General features: G+C 24.2%; 1 protein-coding gene across 11 annotated transcripts in view; it reads left to right on the forward strand.

The window, feature by feature from the left end:
* Window positions 1–1,178: 1,178 nt before the first annotated feature.
* Window positions 1,179–20,262, forward strand: part of LOC129989166 (calcium-dependent secretion activator-like) — a 72,289-nt gene continuing 53,205 nt past the window's right edge. For 3 of the 11 annotated variants that reach the window (XM_056097521.1, XM_056097525.1, XM_056097530.1), the window contains exons 1-6: window positions 1,179–2,745; window positions 6,050–6,130; window positions 8,096–8,265; window positions 8,949–8,957; window positions 14,743–14,862; window positions 18,872–18,965. In XM_056097521.1, the coding sequence (XP_055953496.1) occupies window positions 1,909–2,745; window positions 6,050–6,130; window positions 8,096–8,265; window positions 8,949–8,957; window positions 14,743–14,862; window positions 18,872–18,965 (1,311 nt within the window). In that variant the 5' untranslated portion in view covers window positions 1,179–1,908. The remainder of the gene's footprint in view (window positions 2,746–6,049; window positions 6,131–8,095; window positions 8,266–8,948; window positions 8,958–14,742; window positions 14,863–18,871; window positions 18,966–20,262) is intronic. The other 8 variants (XM_056097527.1, XM_056097529.1, XM_056097531.1 and 5 more) reach the window with 4 other exon arrangements.

Below are 20,262 nucleotides of genomic sequence, written 5' to 3' on the forward strand. Positions count from 1 at the left end.
ATTTTCTAATGAACTGCCCGGTGTTAAATATAATATCTTTAATCTACACAAACACAACTACACTACAAAATTTACAAACAACACATAGACAATTAGGTTAAAGAAAACAGTATGGAGGAATTCCACTGTTTCCAACCGAAAACATTCGACGTTAGAACAAAGGTTGCGCGTAGGGAAAAAAAAAGTCGGCCTCAGGATGCAGGTCTCCCGTTCAACTGCTTGCTTGTCTATAAACGCCACAAGGGGCTTCTGTAAAACGCCAAAAAGGGCGCTCTCTGATTAAGGGGAAAAAGAGGTGTACACAAGTTATTTGTCTTACATATTATATGTATTGCTCGCAATTAATCGTTTTTTTTTTTTTTTTTTTTTAAATTTTATCTTATTGTAACTTCATTTTTTTTATTCATCTTTTAAATTATATAGATATTAAACAAAATCCTTCTCACAGGATCAAATATTTGATGAAATAATGGAAACGATTTGAATTTCAAGGTGATAATGTTGGAAGTTGGGTAAGTTAAAAAAAAATGTCAAAACTCAAAAAAAAAAAAAAAAAAAAAAAAAAAATTGCACGATTATAAAATTTGTATCATTAAAACGACAATTTTGAAACTGTGTACAGTTTATATTTGCAGTAATATTTTTGGAAGCTATCACGGAAAAACACAAAAAGTTATTTTTAATTAATTAAAATTTAAAAATATTCTCTCCGAAGTTCGTATCTTCATCCATCAATATATATTTGTGCCGAAAACGGTCCGGTCTGTCGAGCACACACACACTCACATTAATCTTTATTATTAGTAGAGATGCATCATTAATCGCATGATTTCGATAATAATAATCTCGGTACGATAGTTTTTTAACTAGTGTTGTCAAGTTATATGATACGTGTGAAGTACAATCTACCTGTTTAATTTTGGAATTTACTCCGAATTTGATATTTGTAATATGATATCACCACATAACATAAATTAACCTATCATTCTTTTAATTAAAATCAAAGGGTAAAACATGGTTCAACTAGATGTTAGATGGCATGCGCAGTAACACATACCATGTGATTCGACATCACGTGAAGTAACTGAAATTTGAATTCTATGCGAAAGGCTATTACAACTAAAAAAAATATCTTTAATAGTTTTTAACTAATGGCAACAGTGATTCGTAAACATTACAATATTTAGTTTCGATATCAAATAAGATTAGAAACATATTGCATTGATTCGATTTTTAGAATTTAATTGCATTTTTTTTTATTTTGGAAAAAATTAGTTAAGTTCAGTTTGTATGGATTGGGATCACGGATGACACAGCTTAGGCGCATGCGCAGATTTGACCCTATTCTTGAGGACATCATCACCACTGCAGAATGTGTCGGTGTCTGAGTAACTAGTGAATTGTTTTGTATTAAGGTTGCGGATGTGTGTCCGTTTGTTGGTTTCGTTATCGTGTAGGGGATGGAATTATCTCAGTTTTGTTCGCCGTTCATTTTTTATGATGTTTGGTGTAGGATGAGATAGAAAAAATTGTGAATGCCTCCTATTTTAATATTGCGTATATTACCTTACACCTCCTGTAGTGGTTGAGTATAAATGTATTATATATATATACATTTATAATAAATAAATAAAATATATATTATAAATAAATATTTTTTATTTGTATAGTAATTTTGTAACCTATCAACATTTATAAGATAGTATATACCGATTGTTGGAATATATTAAATTGTAGATATCTAGGCTGATCCTCAAGTTCAAGCAATTTTGTATGTTTTCTTGAGAAACACACATCCGATAGTGTAAAAATACAAAAATATAACAAGATGCTAGTCATAGTTGGGATAATCCCATAGCAGTATTTCTTATCTATTCTTGTAATTTACCACATCTCTAGTCTTTGAAAATGTTAGAACCCTCGTCGTCAGAAGAAGAAAGCGAAAATGAAACAGTCGAGGAAGAGAGTTCGGAAGCCACAGCGCTGTCTGCTTCTACGACAAATTTGGAAATCCCAAGGAGTGGTAGCATTACCCGTAGTGTATCGCCAGCAAGTGGGGTGGATAACTTAAGCGTGGTGAGCGCATCTCAGTCTCGATCCAACAGTCTAGCCCGGCCTTCTAGTCCCAGTCCATCTTTGGTTAGTGAAAAAGATAAGGAGAAAGATGATGTTGATAAGGCAGAAAAGGAAGAAGAAGAACGGAAGAAGCGTCTTCAGCTGTACGTGTTTGTTTTGCGCTGTATTGCGTATCCCTTTAATGCTAAACAGCCCACAGATATGGTACGTCGTAACCTGAAAGTCACGAAGCAGCAGCTGGAAACTATTCAGGGACGTTTCCAAGCGTTCTTCAAGGGAGAGACAAGTATTGCAGCTGACGAGGCCTTTAATAACGCAGTACAAAACTACTATGAAGTTTTCCTGAAAAGTGATCGAGTGGCGAGGATGGTTCAGAGTGGAGCATGTTCCCAACAGGATTTTCGGGATGTTTTCAAGATAAATATAGAGAAGAGGGTTCGCAGCCTCCCTGAAATTAATGGCCTTAGCAAAGAAACTGTCCTCACTGCATGGTTGAATAAATTTGATGCAATACTCCGTGGAGATGAGGATACGCGGAAACCTCAAAGTAGGTTACAGCAGAATGTTGCCTCCGAACTGATATTGAGCAAAGAACAGTTGTATGACATGTTTCAGAACATTTTGGGAGTCAAAAAGTTTGAACATCAACTTTTATATAATGCTTTACAGGTTAGCATGAAATCACCTTATTACTATAATTATTATGTGTTAAATGTATTATAAACATTATTATGAAGTATATTTATAGACCTTTATCATTAAGATTTCATAAAAAAGTGTTTCTCAACTCTTTATCATTATCTCTTAAAATTGTAGATACTGGTGCAAATATTTGCTGTGCATAAAATCTCTTTTTTTATATAGAATATAATAAAATTGCATGTTATTTTTTTTTCAAAATGAATTATATCATAATTATGCGTAATCCAACAACACATTGATAGACAATTTAATAACTGTTTTAAGTTCTTGTTACCTTTTTTAAAAAGTCTATGCATTATATATATTACTAATGGAGTTTTATAAATTTAATGGCCATACAAGAGAATCAGGAATGATGACAAGTTGTAAATTTTTTGAAAGGATAAGCTCCAAACATGTTAATCTTTTTAAAAATTTCTCATTAAATTAGTTTATTGGGTTTTTATATGTTTAGCTAGAATTTATATTGCCTTGGTAAAAAAAAACCTAGTACCTATTTTCTTGTTTTTTTTAAAATTTAAACTGCTTTTGTTCTGAATTATAATTTACTTTTGACTAAAACTACCTCTTCCTGCTGAGCTTTTATTTTAAATTGTTAAAATGAATGCAAAGTACATTTTGACTTAGGATAACTTTTTAATTATTGTTTAAAGTTTAAAAATAAATTAAACTGTTTAATATACCTTTGTAATATATTTTATAGATGCTTTCAGTTTTTTGTGATTTAAAAGAAAGCACATAATCTGAATCCTTGCACTCAATTAAAATTGTAATTTGAAATAAATCTTTCAAACTTATTCTTTAGATGCTGCCTTCATAATTAGTGAATTTGTTTTCTGATTTGTTCTATGCTTTAAAGCACTACCAATTGCATCAAAATAATGACTATTAATAGAAAGATAAAAAAAAGCATTTCTATTAAATTAATCCCTTAGGTAACACTTAAGATCTCTTTTTGACCCCGCCCTTTCTCTATTATTTAGAAATTCTTGGAATTTATAAGTTTTCACCTATTGCTTCCTATGCCTTCATGGGAGAGCTGGAAGAAGATTAAAGCTGCTGAAATCAGTGAAACAATGTATTTAATTTTTTTGGATCAAATTGATCCATATGTATACTAGTGTTTCAAATTCTTTTAATATTATAGCTACGAGAACGTACAAACATGAGTAACAGAGATTCGGAAATATCCCGAAAATGTTCCTATATTGATAGTAAAAATAATAATTCAGATTAATAAGATACAGATGAAATTTTGGAAATTGATCATTCTACAGAAAAACCAGATTCTGAATACTCTAGAAAATATGGATGAAAAATATTTTCAGTTCATGAAAAATGCAGCAAAATCTTTTAAAAAATACTTTTCCTTATAATATGAATAAATTGTTTTAAAATTCATATTAAATATTTATTTTATTCTAAATGATAAGCATGTTCATTGAGTATGTATATAAAAATGAAAGACATAAAGGTACTTTGGGATTATTCTGTTGACCATTATCATTCAAACCCGATATTATTGCCAATAACTGCAAATTACTTTTCATTATGATGGCACCAAGGGATTGTCGCATTTTTGCGAGTGTTGACAGGCTTTCAGGATAATCCTAAAGTACCAACGAATGTTATGTATTTTTAGGCTTCTTTTTTAAAAAAATTTCGAATGTAAAATATAGATTTTCTTTCTATATTTTTATACAGACAAAAACTATTTACTTTCAATATAATAAGTTTAATATGAATGGAAAGGATCAAGTAAGTAAATGCTGAAAAGGTATTGAAAAATGAGGCTAACATTCAATTTTAGTTTTTCTTACTAAAAATTGTATTTATGTCTTAAATAGAGCATATATGCATGAAATAATATTTGTATACTCTGACCATGTTTTATTTTTATACAATAATCAATAAAATAAGTAGTAATTTCTTGACTACTTGGGGTCAAAATGACCTCATGTGTGTGCTAATGATCTAAAAATGGATGTGTGTGCTGAAGGGTTAACTGTGATCATTTCGTATTTTTAGTAGTAAATGCTCATGCATGAATAATGTTGCATTCCTTTGAGAAGTTCAAAGATGAAATTTTATCAGTATTATTTATTTTTTAATGATTTTGCTTGACATGTTGATTAAGATCTAAAAAATATTGTTATACTACATTATTATTAAATTTATTATTATTATTTTCTGTATCATTAGCATTAATTTTTAAAAAAACATTTTAATGTTGCCAAATAATATTACTTATTATTAGATGAAACAGTTTTTTAGTTGTGTGAAATTGTCAAACCAAATTTATTAATTTCGTTGTAATTTCACTCTTAAAAGCAATTACTTGCAATTTAATTAATAAACATATTCAAAGGTTTCATCAATATATATGTTTGAAAGTTAGTATTTATAAATATTAATTTTAGTTCAAAATAAATAGTTTACTATATTCTGGTATATATATTATTATTTTTCTATAATACTATGTTATTTTATTATATATTTTTTTCTATGTATTTCTACCGAATTAGTCATGTATGTCACAAGAATAACAAGTTCATTTTAAGCTTTCATATTTTATTATTAAATTCCTTATTACATAATCTTAAGTGATATTTGGATCCATTTATTATAAAGTATTTAAAAATTTGAATCAGACAACTAAACTAATAGATGAATTTTACTTACTTTTTGGTTCTTCAATCATTCATCATTTACATGCATTTTAAACTTCATAAGAAAAAGAAAAATATTGTTTAACATCATAATTTTAGGAAATTCTGTAAAATTATTTAAATACGTGTTTTGAAAATAAGTAATTGAATTTTAATGTTTCTTCATTTCATTGTAACATAAATTAATTTTATTGCAATCATTATTGTTTACATATTGTTTTATTTCAATTATTATGAATATTTATTTTCTTATGAAATATCTGCTAATTGAAAAATATGGCCATCCATATCCGGATTTAGAAATCTGTAATGAAATCTAATCAAAAATGCATTATTTATTAAGCTGAAAGCAGCAATATATATAAATTTACAAAATACTATGCAAATAAAAGAGAAAATATGAATGAAAATATAACCAAAATAAAAGTAAAAAAATGAATGTGCATGAAAAGAGTAGAGAAACACTTTAACTTTTTTTCTTCATTCCCTGTTTTTTAAAATTTTTTTTTTATTATTATTATATGCAAATAATAATAATCCTGTTAAATGAAAAAATCTTTTATATATATATATATTTGCTTATGAATCTTTTAATTTTTCAGTTAGACTCTCAAGATGAACAGGCAGCTGCTATCCGGCGAGAGCTAGATGGCAGAGTGCAGAAAGTCAATGAAATGGAAAAGGTGAATAAATTTTTTTTTTTATAATCTTTCTTGTCCTGTATTATTTATATATATATATATATAATATATATACTGTTAAAATATCAATTATTATAAATAAATGAGAATTTAAATTTCATTTCATTATGGTTCAAATTGATTTATGCAGAGTCTAGAGAAAACTACTAAAAGATAACTTGTAATTTTTACAAATTATAAATTACTTATTGTAAATATTTTAGAAGAATTCAAACCTAGATTTCCAAATTTTCATGGTTTGATTATAAAGAATGAAATTAAATATAAAACTATTTTAAATAATGATGTAAACTGTCAATGAGTTAATTGATGTTTTGTAATTGTATGCTAAAGATTTCTTTATTTTGTAGTATAAATAAATTTATTTCTTACATAGTTTTTTAAATTTTACAAAACCTAATTTCTTTATAAATTGATTGAAGGCTTTTAAAAATAATATATTTGAAATTTGATTGATTCAATTGAATAAAATGAAATTCTTGTTAATTTTAATTAGGCAAAATGTTTATACAAAGGTTTGGACGGATTGAATACACGCTGTAGATGTTATTATATAAGGTCTTAAATTTTATTCTTACAATTTTAAAGGCTTTATAAGTTAAAGTTTCAGACTCTCTGGATTGAACTTCAAAATTAACTTTGTAATAACAGCGGGCAAATCAATTTAATATAACTAAATCTAAATTTTTTTAAAAAGTGTAATAATAAATAATTTATGCTATAAAAGGGTATGATCTGTATAAATAAAGTAAAATGCATAAATAATTATATACTATTGAAATCCAATCTATTGAATATATTCTTCAAAATTTGTTCATAAATGTTATGGACCATAAAAAAAGGTTATCGTGCGAGTTTTATGACAGTTTAATAACCAGTTGTTGTTGTTAGTTAAGGGTTGTGTATCTATATTTGAAAAAGATTATTTTAAGTATTATTATTTCTATTAAATTAGAATATTATAGATATTTGAAATCATTTCATTTATTTCCTTCTGTGCAGGCATTTCTGATATTTAATTATGTTTTATATCATTGTTTAAATATCTTCATTAATTTATGGAAAGAAACTTACTTATGAGCACTTTTAATGGTGCAGTCTGTATTTTTTTTAAAGACATTTTAAGATTTAAAAATTCTTAATAAAGTTAGTATTAGAATTTTTATAGTATTTCTTCATTTGTAGTACTTATTTTTATAGAAGTAAAAGATGTAATATATATGATTTTTAGTTATTTAATTAAACAGATAATGTATTGTTTTCTAATAATTTTTTCTTAATTTTGTATGCACTAATTTTTAAATAAAATGTTTGAAATTAATTTTTCTATATTCATTACTCACAATTAAATAATTTACTTATATTGAAGAAAAAAAATAATAATGTAATGTAGGTTTTGCTGCTATGTGTTTTTAGGAAATAATTATCTTATTAAAAAAAAATTCTTTGATTGATTTTTTCTTCTTTTTTTTACAAATGTTCAGCTGGAAAAGTGATTTAAAATTATAGTAAATAATTGTACTATAACTTTAAATTACTTAAATTAGTAAAATTATTTTATGTTCCAGTATAGAAAGAAAAATGTATTACATTGAGGACCTCATTGCAAAGAAAAAGCATATCTCTTTTTTGAAACTATGAATCTTTTAAATATTTATTTATTCATAAGAGAAGCTTCTCATTAGAGAAGACTGCAGAGAAGAAACATATTTGACTTTTTAAATAAACATTTGATTGTAATGAAATTCTTTTATTTTTATGCTGATTATATATTGTTTTACCTTTAATTACGATTTAAAACTAGAATTAAATTTAAAAAGCAGTTATGAATGAATTTTAAATTTTTTTTCTTGGTAAGACAAGAAAAAATTTATTTTTAAGGAATTGTGAATATTTTAAAAATATAAGTACAGATTGTAAATAAAAATAAATTCTATTTTTCTTTAGAACCGGAAGTTGATGCCTAAGTTTGTGTTAAAAGAAATGGAAATATTGTATATAGAAGAGTTGCGTTCTTCCATTAATCAACTAATGTTAAATCTTGAAAGCCTTCCTGTTTCCAAAGGAGGAGCTGATGGGAAATATGGTCTTCAAAAACTGAAAAGATATAATCACAGGTGATTGATTATATTTTTGCATTTGAATTATATGTTTCTTCTTCCTTTTCCTTTCTTTAAACAAGGTAAATGAAAATTATAGAACAAGTTTGCTTTCTTAGATCCTTAGTCTACAGATTTTGTGAAGTAAATTGAAATTGTTGAAACAGTTTTAAAATTATTTAATTTATTGCATTCTAGTAATAATATAGAATAAAAATATATACCATTATATTATCTCTTAAATATATATAATTTATAAAAATTAAGGTTTATATAAAAAGTTAAACTCATCCCTTCTCCCTTCTTAAAAAACAAATTGAAAATGAAATATGTTTTTGTATTTTGCTAAAATAATCTAAAATAATAATAAACAATACAAATTGGATTTTCTATTACTGTTAAATTTTTATTTCATTTTAAAAACTCTTTATAATTATTACTGTGTGTCAAAGAGAAAAAGAAATTATTAAATCTTGTTCTGTATTTTTCAGATAAACCTGCATAATTCTTTGTCAGCTGTTAAAAAAAATGCTTTGCAAATTCTCCACTTTAAATGCAAATAGAAATTTATTATAGTTTTTTTTTTAGTTATCAGATTGCTTCTTTTTGTTTCAGCAACTCTTGCTGTGCCTTTAGTTATACTTTCTATACACACAATTGTATTAATATTCACTTTTTCTTCTTCTTGCTGCCGAAAACAGTCGATCAAGGTAATTTACTATTACGTTTTCTGCTTGCTTTTAAGTGCTTGTCTTGATAGTTTTAATTGCATATTGTTTAATAATTAATCTATTTAAGAGTTGGGCCTTTTATGTACAACTTCATGCTATGTTTGGAAATTATAAAGTCTGTATTTGTAGTTGTTAGGCTTAGATTAAACTATGTCTATATTTTGCAGGATTTATTAAAACTGCTAAAGTTTTATCTTGAAAGAATATTTTTGATTTTCCAGAAAATATCATTTTATCTATCAAAATAAAAGAAATTTAAACCCATTTTATTTAATACTTGCTGTGATAAGTTTATTTACTAATGGAGAAAAAATATTCAAGTAATCAGATTAAAGAAATTACTTTCTAATTAAAATTTGAAATGCATGCATAATAGTTTATCATGCTAAACAGATAAAGATTTTTTTGTCTATTTAATGTTAGATGTTTTCTAACAGTATTGTTGTTATTGACACTGCTGTTCAATAAAAAATACATAAATATTTCTATTTAGAAAATAAGAAATAATATTTAAAGTATATTAACTGGTAAAATATGAGATTCATTTAATATCAATTTTAATACAGCAAAAATTTTGTTTAGAAATATTAAAGACATTTACAAGTTCCATAGTTATTATAAAATGTATTGTTTTATTTTATCTGAAATTTGCCACTATTGTCAATCAACTAGTTTGCTAAAAAATATCATTTGTTTAGTTTAAATCAAATCTCTTTTAACCTGATGTTCATGTTTCTATGAACAAAAAAGTAATAAAGTGAAGCTGTGTTATTTCATAGTGCCATTTAAAACTCAAGTCTTTAGATAATCTCTTTTAAATTATACATTCTTTTACAGTAATGCAATTTCATTTTTTTATTACTCATACAGTTAGCAGAATATTTCTTTATTGGCCTTTAGCAATATAAGAAAATCATACAATTAAATATTTGATGAAACAATGAAAACAGTTTGAATTTCATTGCAGCAGTGAAATCTGTTATTGAAAATCATACTTAGAAATATTATTTAAAAATTGTTAAAATTCAGGAAAAAAATTGCACAGCAATTAACATATCATTAAAAGTATGGAAAAATACTAAAATGTTATTTAATTTTTAAATATAATTTTAAAAAAATCTCTTCAAGGTGCTCATTTTCTTGTCACTTTCTAAATTATATTTATACTGAATTTGATAGCTCTAGACCTATTTGTCTATCCTGTAAAATGTGATTATACATAAAAGACCTCCTTTTATAAGAGTAGATAATTTTTATTCCTTTGTTTGGGCTATTGAAATTTTTGTATACAAAAACTTTGATCTTTCCTAGCAGTTATATTTTGTTCATTTCTTTCTTTAAAAACTTTAAAAAGTAGGAAAGGAATAAAGCTAGTAAAATTAAAGAGGTGCAATATAAATTATTTAAATTTTTGTTTCGCAATTTTTTTTGTTCCAATTTAAATAAAATGAATTAGCTATATATAAATGTATATAAATTAGATATATAGTGTAATAATTTATAAGTAAAATATAATAATTTCATTAGATGTATTTTCTTAAAGATATTTTATCAATCAATCATCAGTGACTTTTTATTAAGAAATTACTCTTATCATATTTTTTATTATATATTTCTAAATTGCACTGATATGTGTTTGGGTTTTTTTTTTTTTTTTTGATAGAAATCAAGTAAAATATTGAATTTGTGCAGTATGCTTATTAAATAAATATTCATGATCTAAAGTGTTTATTATATTTAATGCATGAGAAATTAATTTCCATTTCTGATTTTTGAAAAAAAAAATGCGAGTTTAAATCTATTAGCACTCAATTTTATGATGCTGAGAAGAAGTAGAATGAACCAGTATTATTAAGCTATAAATTTATCTTCAAAACTCGTATTTTACTGAAGTAAAAAAAAAAAAAAAAAAATTGTTGTTGATATGGACAGATGGGGGGAGGATCTTTTATTATAGCAATTTATTTTGCTGAAGGCTATTTGAAGGGCATAGCTGGACATGTTTTTGAAACTTTAATATTTGAGATAACTTTTTTTTTGTCAAATTGCTCACAATAACTGATTTTCAAATAGTAAACAACATTCAGTGAGAGATCAGTAATTATAAATTTTTGTTTGAGTATGAATTTCTTTTATTAGATTAGTAGTAAAAAATTTTTTAGAAGTGTTTATATTTAAGAAATATTTCCTGTTACTCAGTTTGAGTTATTTTTAATGTTTAGAAATACTGAAAAAAAAAAACTGATTTTAATTTTTTTTAAACATTGATTATTTATTTATTTTACTCTTTGGATTATTTCTAAATATTTTTATACCTACTTCAGTTTTTACTATAAAAAAATAAGTTAATTTCAATTTACACTAAAATTTCAGGAATAAAATGCTTTTCTTTTGACAGACTTACACAGAGATATATTCATCATGAGTTTTTAAGTGCAAATTTGATTTAGAATTAATTTTTTTGAAAAATAAAATTTTTGTTTTAAATATAAAGCATTTTGATACATTGCTAAATATATTGAGAGGAATACTGGAATCTTTTGATATTGTCTTTAGGGAGGTAAGAATTGTAATTATACTTTTAGCTGTGTTATTTAATATGCATGTGTACATAGAGTAGAATTTTGATCAATGTTTTAGTGCATTGGTATCAGTTGAATTTTTTGTATAGATTAATATGCTTACAGCTGACCTAAAACCCAAAACTCCTGCATGTTTTAAATGTTTCTCTGTTGACGTCCTGGATTACTTGAGATGAAAAAAACTTGTACAATTAGTTTTGAATGGACAAGATAAATGAAGCTTTAATAACAAGATATGCTTAGTAATTAAAAATTGAACAATCTTATATGAAATTAATTTTGTGCTTAAAACTCCGACTGTATGATTTGTTAAGCAAGTTTATTCAAAAACAAAAGAATGAAATTAATCTTATTTAATTATAAAAAATCAAAATTACAAATAAAGATTTGCATATTGCTTTAACTTTCATTTCATAAACTTAAGCATAATATTCTGTGAATATTATTCCACTTATTATATTAAAATAAAATATTAGAGTATATAAACATATAGGGGAATAAGAAAATAAAAATAAAAAAAATTATTATATTTATAATAAGTAAATTTATTATAGTCAGTTTGTGTAAATTTGAATATTGTTGAGACACTTCATTACATTGAAATATGATATTAAGAGGTTTTAAATTACAAATCAATCAGCTTTATTTTTTCAGCATTCATGAGAAAGTCTTTTCGCTATTGTGTTTTTTACTTTAAAATAGAGCAGCCTTGTTATGCATTTTATTTCTAGAATTAGAGAAATGTTTCTTTTATGGTTGCATATTGAATTTCTTTGTTCTGTTGTAGAATTTGGATGTAATTAATGTAATTTTTTTATATTCCAAATTAAAATCAGTTGAATTTTCATTTTTTCTTCATATTTATGCAGTTTAAAAGCAAAATGAAATTAAAAGTTATAGATTTGTTCCTTAATTTCAACTATCCAGTTGATCACTTTTTTTAAGCTATTCAGCATGCATCCATTATCTATTTGTTAAAAAATATATAATTGTTTAGACATAAATTAATTCCTTTTATTTCACTGACCAAATCAATTTATCCTTTTTTCCCCTTTCTACGCTGCTTGTAGTCGACGCCGTTCTTCTGTTCTAAGGCAGGTAGATCTGAGTAGAAATTATTTTTTGCTTGAATTATTCATGATGTGTGCATGTATATAATTTGTAGTTGCTTTTTACTTTATGCTGTGAAAGATGTCAGAGTGATCCACAAGTTCTATTTATATCCTTAAAAATGTTTTGCAAAATTTTACTATCGTATTTCAGACTAAATGCATCATTTTTTTTTCTTTGTGGACTTATGTTCGTGATTGAGCTTTTTTAGTTAATTTTAGCTTTGTTTGTTAAGAAATGTGTTTTACATTTCTAATGTGTTTATTTTCAGGTGTGTTGGATCAAGTAGAAATTTAAAACAATTATTAGAATAATGTTCTGTGATGGCTGTTAATTAATTTTAATATTTACTGTTATTATAGAAATGTATACAAGTGCATTAAAAAAAAATCTTGTATCGTTTTTTATCTCAAATGTTAATTTATATTGATAAAATTAGTATATTAAATTTTAATTAAGCCAAATTTTTATGCCTCTTTTTTACTGAAATTATAAAGCATATATATCAATTTTTATTGGATCTTAATTTTTCTTTTTTTATAGCACAAATAAAAATAATTAACTATTTATTGAATTTGATTTTACTTACCTTTTCACTTTTGTTAAATGATATCTATTCCACTTTCAGAATTGAATATTTTGTATTCTAAATCATTGCATATTTTTGAAGCATAGTCAAGAAGCATTGTTAAAGGTCTACTATATTGCTAAAGAATTTATTTGTTATAAAAACTCAAAGAAAAAACTTAGCTATGAAAACTTTTTTTATACTTAATTGAGCTTAGTTTGATAAATTTATATGCGATATTGAATTAATTTTTTAACTTGCTCAGGCAATTATAAATTTAAGCTGTATGCCGATGTAAATAATTTACTAATGCGCTCATTTTTGATCATCAGTACACTGATATACAAAATTTTTAAAAAAACTATTTTATGTGAATTTTTTTCTTGTAATTACATAAAAGTATTGCTGTTGTATATCGTTTTGAAAAATAATTAATTTTATTAAAAAAGGAACTATCAGTATCTAAAAGAGTTTGATCGATATTGGTATGTACCAATAAGAATTTTTCAGTTTGATAAATGAATAAATGTAATATTTCAAGCATATGGAATGAGTTTAAGAACATTTCTTTAAAATAATTAATGTATATATTAAAATGCATTTTTATATTAATAATTATTTTCCAAAATTATCAAATATTTGACTACAAATGGCAGTTGAAATTATCATATTTTAGGGATATGATTAGACTTTTGGACCATGTTGCTTAATACAATTATATATAATCCTGGATTGAATGATGTGTTTAAATTTAGCAGTCTTCTGAGTGATGCCTTTTGCTTGAATATTTTTATTATATTATGTGTGTATTATTTGAACTATAAGAAATTATCACTCTATTTATTTGACTTAAGTTTAAGTCTGTAATTTTTATATGAGCTAATATTGTGCTTTCAAGAAAATATTAAAAATATTAAATCAATTAACATAGTTCATTAATGATTTAAAATATATAAATTATTGACCAATGTATCATAAAATTTAAAGCTATCATAAACAAAGCATAAATTAATTTAATGATTTGTATCTGTTCTTGATAATGAAAGCATGTAATGATATCAAAATATTTTAATAATTAAACAAGTATATTAAGTATTTTAAATTTTTTCCAAATAAAAATTCTTTCTTAAAAGGAATAAAAATTTCTATTGCATTTAGTTTATTATTCATTGAAAAATATTTTTGATGCTAATATATTAACAGAAAAGCATGCTATGTTGCACGTGTATCTCAAAAACATAACATTGCTTTGTAATAATTATGCTATGCTTTTCATATTGATTTAGTTTTTTTCCCCTTAATGTTATGGACACAATTATCTTAAGAAACAAATGTATTTGCCCTTTCTTTACACTTTATTATACACCGATTTTACATATTAACTCTTTAGGCCAGTAGGTTTTTGCATATTTTATTAGCTTATTTTCACTTTGAAACCATTTTAATGAATGTGATTTATGTTATTATTATTATTTCTTATTAATAAATTTTGCCTTATTTTTAGCTATTTCTCAGCATCTGCAAATATATGGCCTGAATGCAGCCCTCTTAAAATCCTAATGTGCCTGCAAGCTCCGCTATGGATTATCATTTACAATGCATTAGTCTTTTCTTTCACTTACATGTAGGCTTTATTTTCTTTTTGCTTTGCATTGCATTTTAGTTTGCATGTGTTGATAAAATTTTGATAGATAAGAATTTTTAGCGGCTTCTTCAGCACAAAATGAGTAATTTGGAATAGAGACTATTTTACAAAAAATAAAATAATTTACATAATACATTTATATAGAATTTCATTAATTTGTATGTACAAATTTAGAAATGTTTGACCGTTTTATTTAAAAAAGAAACATTTTTTAAAATTATTAAATGCATGATCATTGGAATGCATGAAAATAAAATTGCATGCTAAAAAAATTGCAAGAAAATTTCCTTATTATATAATTATTTTTATCTTCAAATTTATTTAATATACATTTATTATTTCTGTAACTAGCGAAGTTTATAGATAATGACATTAATTAATTATTATTCCAAATGGAATTTACTCTTCATTTAATGTTGGCAATAATATTTGAAAAATTCAAGATTTTTTTTAAATGAATTTCTTATACAATTTTAAAATATTTAAAATTTTTAATTTAAGAATTTAAAAAAAGATTTCAAGGACAAATAAAATTTTATAGGCTTTAACATTTTAATTTATTTTTAAAAAGTATTATTAAATTCTTTTAATTAAAAAAAAACAAACTCTTGTATATTTTTTGCAAATGTTTTGTAAAATTCATTTCAGGGATTTGAACACTATATTTCATTGACTCTGTTCATAGTCTTTCCTTTTTTTCAATAATGATCATTGTTAATTTTTAAAATTGTTTATCATTTTTTAAATTATTAGTTATACATCAAGTAATTTTTAAAAATCTAGAACTCAGTTTAAGACCAAATCTAAATATTACCAAAATCTGAATTTAAAAAAATGTTTGAGAAATAACTTATGTTTAAAGAATTTTTTTCCTGGTTGTCAGTAGTGAATTAAATGTTTATAAATACATTTAAAAACTTTTAAGCTTTTAGACCCTTCATCTTGGTCTGTCATCTTGGTCGAGTATCAGAAATGGTAACAAATGATTTTCAGGATTAATTTTTTTAATTGTCACGGTTATGTTTGGTAAAAAATCAGCACAAAATAATTCACTTTTGGCAGCCGTAGCATAGTTTTAAAGTTATCCAACAATTGAATGCTTCTTTATGAAGATTCTTTATAATTTATTAATATTTTGATTCTTCTGTAGTTTGAAACTGTTCTCAAGTGGGGTTGATATTTATTTAGACTTCTCCATATTAGATCTCTATAGAGAAAAACTGCATTTTTAATATAATAAATTTCCTAGTAGATCTTTTTCTCTAATTTAAGGAAATGTTTCACAACTTCCAGATCTTTTATCTGAAATTTATCCGAAAGCTACTATTTGATATTTTTATTTTCATAATTTCCAACTATAATAACATCATTTTCATAGGGAAAAAAATAGGCATTTTTTTAAATGTCAATGTAAGTAGTAATATAGAAATAATTATTTTGTAACCTAATTTTACCATTAATTCATTAAGATACTCATTCCTGCAGTTTGAAAATTATTGCAAATGTTATTGATTTATTAAGTTCGCACACCATTTTATCATTTATAAAATCTCAGACTTGATGCATATATGTGTTGTAATCATGTTTGTCATTCAAAATTGATGTTTTGATATCCATTTGCCGGAAATCTAATACTTAATGAATTCCACTGTAAGCTACCATGTAATTGTAACATTGTTATATTTATTTTTACTGTTCTCAACAGAACTTTATTGCCTCCTGTTGGACAAATGCTGTTTTGCATAACTTTAGCAGGAATTATTGGCTAAATTTTGCTGTATATATATATATATATATATATTTAAAATTTAGGTGCATGCATATTGAAACATTTGTCAAATTTTTGCCATTTTGTTACATTTTTATGTTTGGATTTGAAAAATCGGTTTTATTTCTTTTCTTAAATTTTATATAGATAGAAACCAGAAAATCTATAATTTTATTAGTGAATTATTTAATATTATCATTCAAATTTTAAATAAAGAACTGTATGATTTTATTACTTGGATAAATTGAAAATAGATTTTATACATATAGTAGGAAGAGATTAAATTTCTTAATTTTATATTCTGTATAATCCCCATAAGCAAAATATTCAATTATCTTAAATGTGATTTGAACATTTTCTTAAGGCAATAGAGGGAAATTTTTAGAAAAATAATAGTTCATTTTTGTAAAGCACTCTTGTCAGTATATATATACAATATGTAAGCTTATCTTTTACAATCTATTTTTTAAAAGTAAAACCTGCAAAATATTTTGTGAAGGCCTAGAAGGTAATTTATTTGAAGATTAGAAAAATCTAAGTTATATCATTGCATTAAACAACTTTTATTTGCAGTGATATTAAAAATAATTCTTAAATCTTTCCTTCTTTTATTTTTTTTATTTTATCCTGAATGCTTTTTTTTTTTCATATTAAAAATTTGTGCTACTGCATTCAAGGCTTACTTTAATATTCATAGTTGAATAATATTTTCAGTTTTGAGAAAATATAATTCTTTTTCTCAAGTTTTCATAACAACTTTTAATTTTTATAATTTGCATTGCTAAGGAAGCTTGTAATTATATTGCTTTTCTTTATTTTTTTAAATGGAAAAATATTTTGAAAAACAATTGGCTGTTCAAGATATATTCTGTTAAAGAAATATTAATAATTGCACATTTCATACTTCATAAACAGTATCAACTGATTTGCTTCACTTTCACAGCAGTAGAACACATTCACATTATTAGCATTGCCCACTATATCTATCATTAAACTGCTTTTCTTAAAAATTTACATATATATATATATTTTCTGTGTATTAATATTTTTTTTGTTCTAGAATTATTACTCTTCAATAAAATATTATATGCTCACTTCATAGATAGTTTAATAAATGTTTTTTAGAGTTGGGTGTTTGTATAATAAAAAAATTGGATTGCTGCTAATTGATCATAATAAAGTGAATTTTTTTTTAAAAAATGAGCCTGAAAAAAAAAACTGAATTGAAAAAAAATTATTACATTTCCCAAATGATATAGTAATTCAAATAATTAGATTATATGATTTTAAAGACTTAACATATTTGTAAAATAAATTACTAAGAGAAAGAATTTAATGATTGATCTATTTTTTGGAATTATAATTCTGATAAAATATTATGTGTTTTTAAATATAATTACTAACTATTATTTTATAATATGATTCATTTTTTGTTTATCAAAACATATATCTATACTAAAAATCAGTTTTTATATTACAGGATTATGTTAGAAATTTTTTCATCATTATAATATTAAAGAATAATGAAAAATTAAATATTATTTAAAGAAAGAATTTTAAATAAATTTTTTAATAATTAATTTGTCTCTATAATTTTTTTTCTTTGTAAAAATGGCATTACACTAAAATCTGCTTATTTAAGAAGAAAAAAAAAACTGCTGGGTTATTAAATTTATTTTTGAAATGTGTATGCTAAAAATATAAGTCATTTTGTCAATATATGAATGATGAAGTTTTCATGGGCATTATTAGATTTATTATTCATATTATTGAATGTTAACTATTTAAAAAATGGTTAATATTATGTGAAAAAAATGAATGAAATAAAAATTATTTTATTTAACTCAGAGTGTCATATAGTTATTTTTCAAAAAATAATAGCAAATTGAGATGCTAAAAAGCTATTAAATATACTTTTTTGAAAAACCATGAAATAATAGCTTACAATATTAACTTTATCTAATAAAATTTAAATGGGGGAGAACAATTTTATCAGATAAATTATAGCTATATTGTTATATATAGTATATTTTATATTTATATTAATTTTTCTGTTTAAAATTATATTATTGAAATATTTTAAATAATAAATCTAAGATGATTTTAAAGGAGAAATCGAACTAAAGTTGTGATTTTTTTAAAATATCATATCAAGATAATGGAGTAGAAGCATCTGCTTTTTTATTCAATTCTGCAAAAAAAGGTTTATTTATATTTTAGGAGCCAATCATCATTATCAAAAGAAGCTTTAACTGGAGAAGACGGAGAAACTTCGCTCTCTAAGCTTGATGTTGTTCTTTCATTCACATTGGAGGTAAAAGCCATATATATATATATATATATATAATATACTGCAATATTATCAGAAAAATACTCTAGTTTCATTATTATCAAGTTTTATGTGTGCAAATTATACGTTTCCTGATTCTGAGATTCTTACCTCTACCCAAAACGTTAAATTTAAATGCATCAAATAATTTTTCTAAAATGAAGTTTATTATTTAACTTATAATTCGAAAAAATAATTTTGGACTACATATTGACTCCTTGGAAGGAATAGATTGGAGATGCAGCTTATGGTTTGATATTGTTAGTCTACTCCAAAAACAGTCGATTTTACTTTTTAGCTGAACACAAATTCTGAATCTTTAAATGCATTTTACAGTACACTCAATAGCAGATCAAATGCTGATGTGATTCAGAAGTTTAGCGAGGGAATGTCACTAAAACATTGTCATAGTATCTGATCTTAATACAAAATTAGGAGGTCCATCCTGAATTACACCAATTACACCTTATGTTTCATCAAAATGGGATGTTAACCTGACCAAACCAAAATAAGCAGCTTTTAAAATTTGTTCTTTAATAGTTTTAATATTGAAAGAGTGGTGTTTAAAAAGTTTTCATTTTTAATACCATTGTATTTTTGATAGATCAGTATCATTAATTAATGAAATACATGCACTTATTGAGAATCCAGGGAATAAAATAATATATTATTTTTTTATAATTTGAAAATTATTTTTCTTAAATATCACTATCTGAAAACAATTATCAAAGTTTTAAGATTAGTTTAATTCTTTTCCAAAACTCCATTTTGCTACTCAAAAATTTACTTGGAATGATATAGATAGATTAGACTGGTGTGTACCAAAACTGAATTGATTATAATTTGTGTCAAACTTTTTAAAATAGCATTGTATTATTGTTTCATATTTTACTTTTGTTTTAAAAATCATTGTTTTGTTATGTGATCCTGAAATTTTAAGATTCTTCTTCTATTATTACATCATTTTTTTTTTTAAATTTTGGTTTGAATGCTTTTGAATTGCAGTGAGTGAATTTTGTATTATGTTCCTTATGCTTCGTGTAGTATAATCAAACTTAGCTAATTCACCAATTAATGCTAAGCACCAAGCAATGCTTTTAACTGCAAATGTTATACAAAAATAATATTTACAGTTATGGTTGTTGAATAGTTGTGATCAGTGAGATCCATCGATAGAAATTGACTAAGAATGAGCTTGTTAATTTTAGAAACATCTTTAATTCTTTTTGTTTTTATCTTAATATACATTAAAATTGCTCTTATTTTAAAATGTAAATTTGTA

The sequence above is a fragment of the Argiope bruennichi genome, chromosome 10, assembly GCF_947563725.1.
Source record: "Argiope bruennichi chromosome 10, qqArgBrue1.1, whole genome shotgun sequence".
Taxonomy (NCBI): Eukaryota; Metazoa; Arthropoda; class Arachnida; order Araneae; family Araneidae; genus Argiope; species Argiope bruennichi.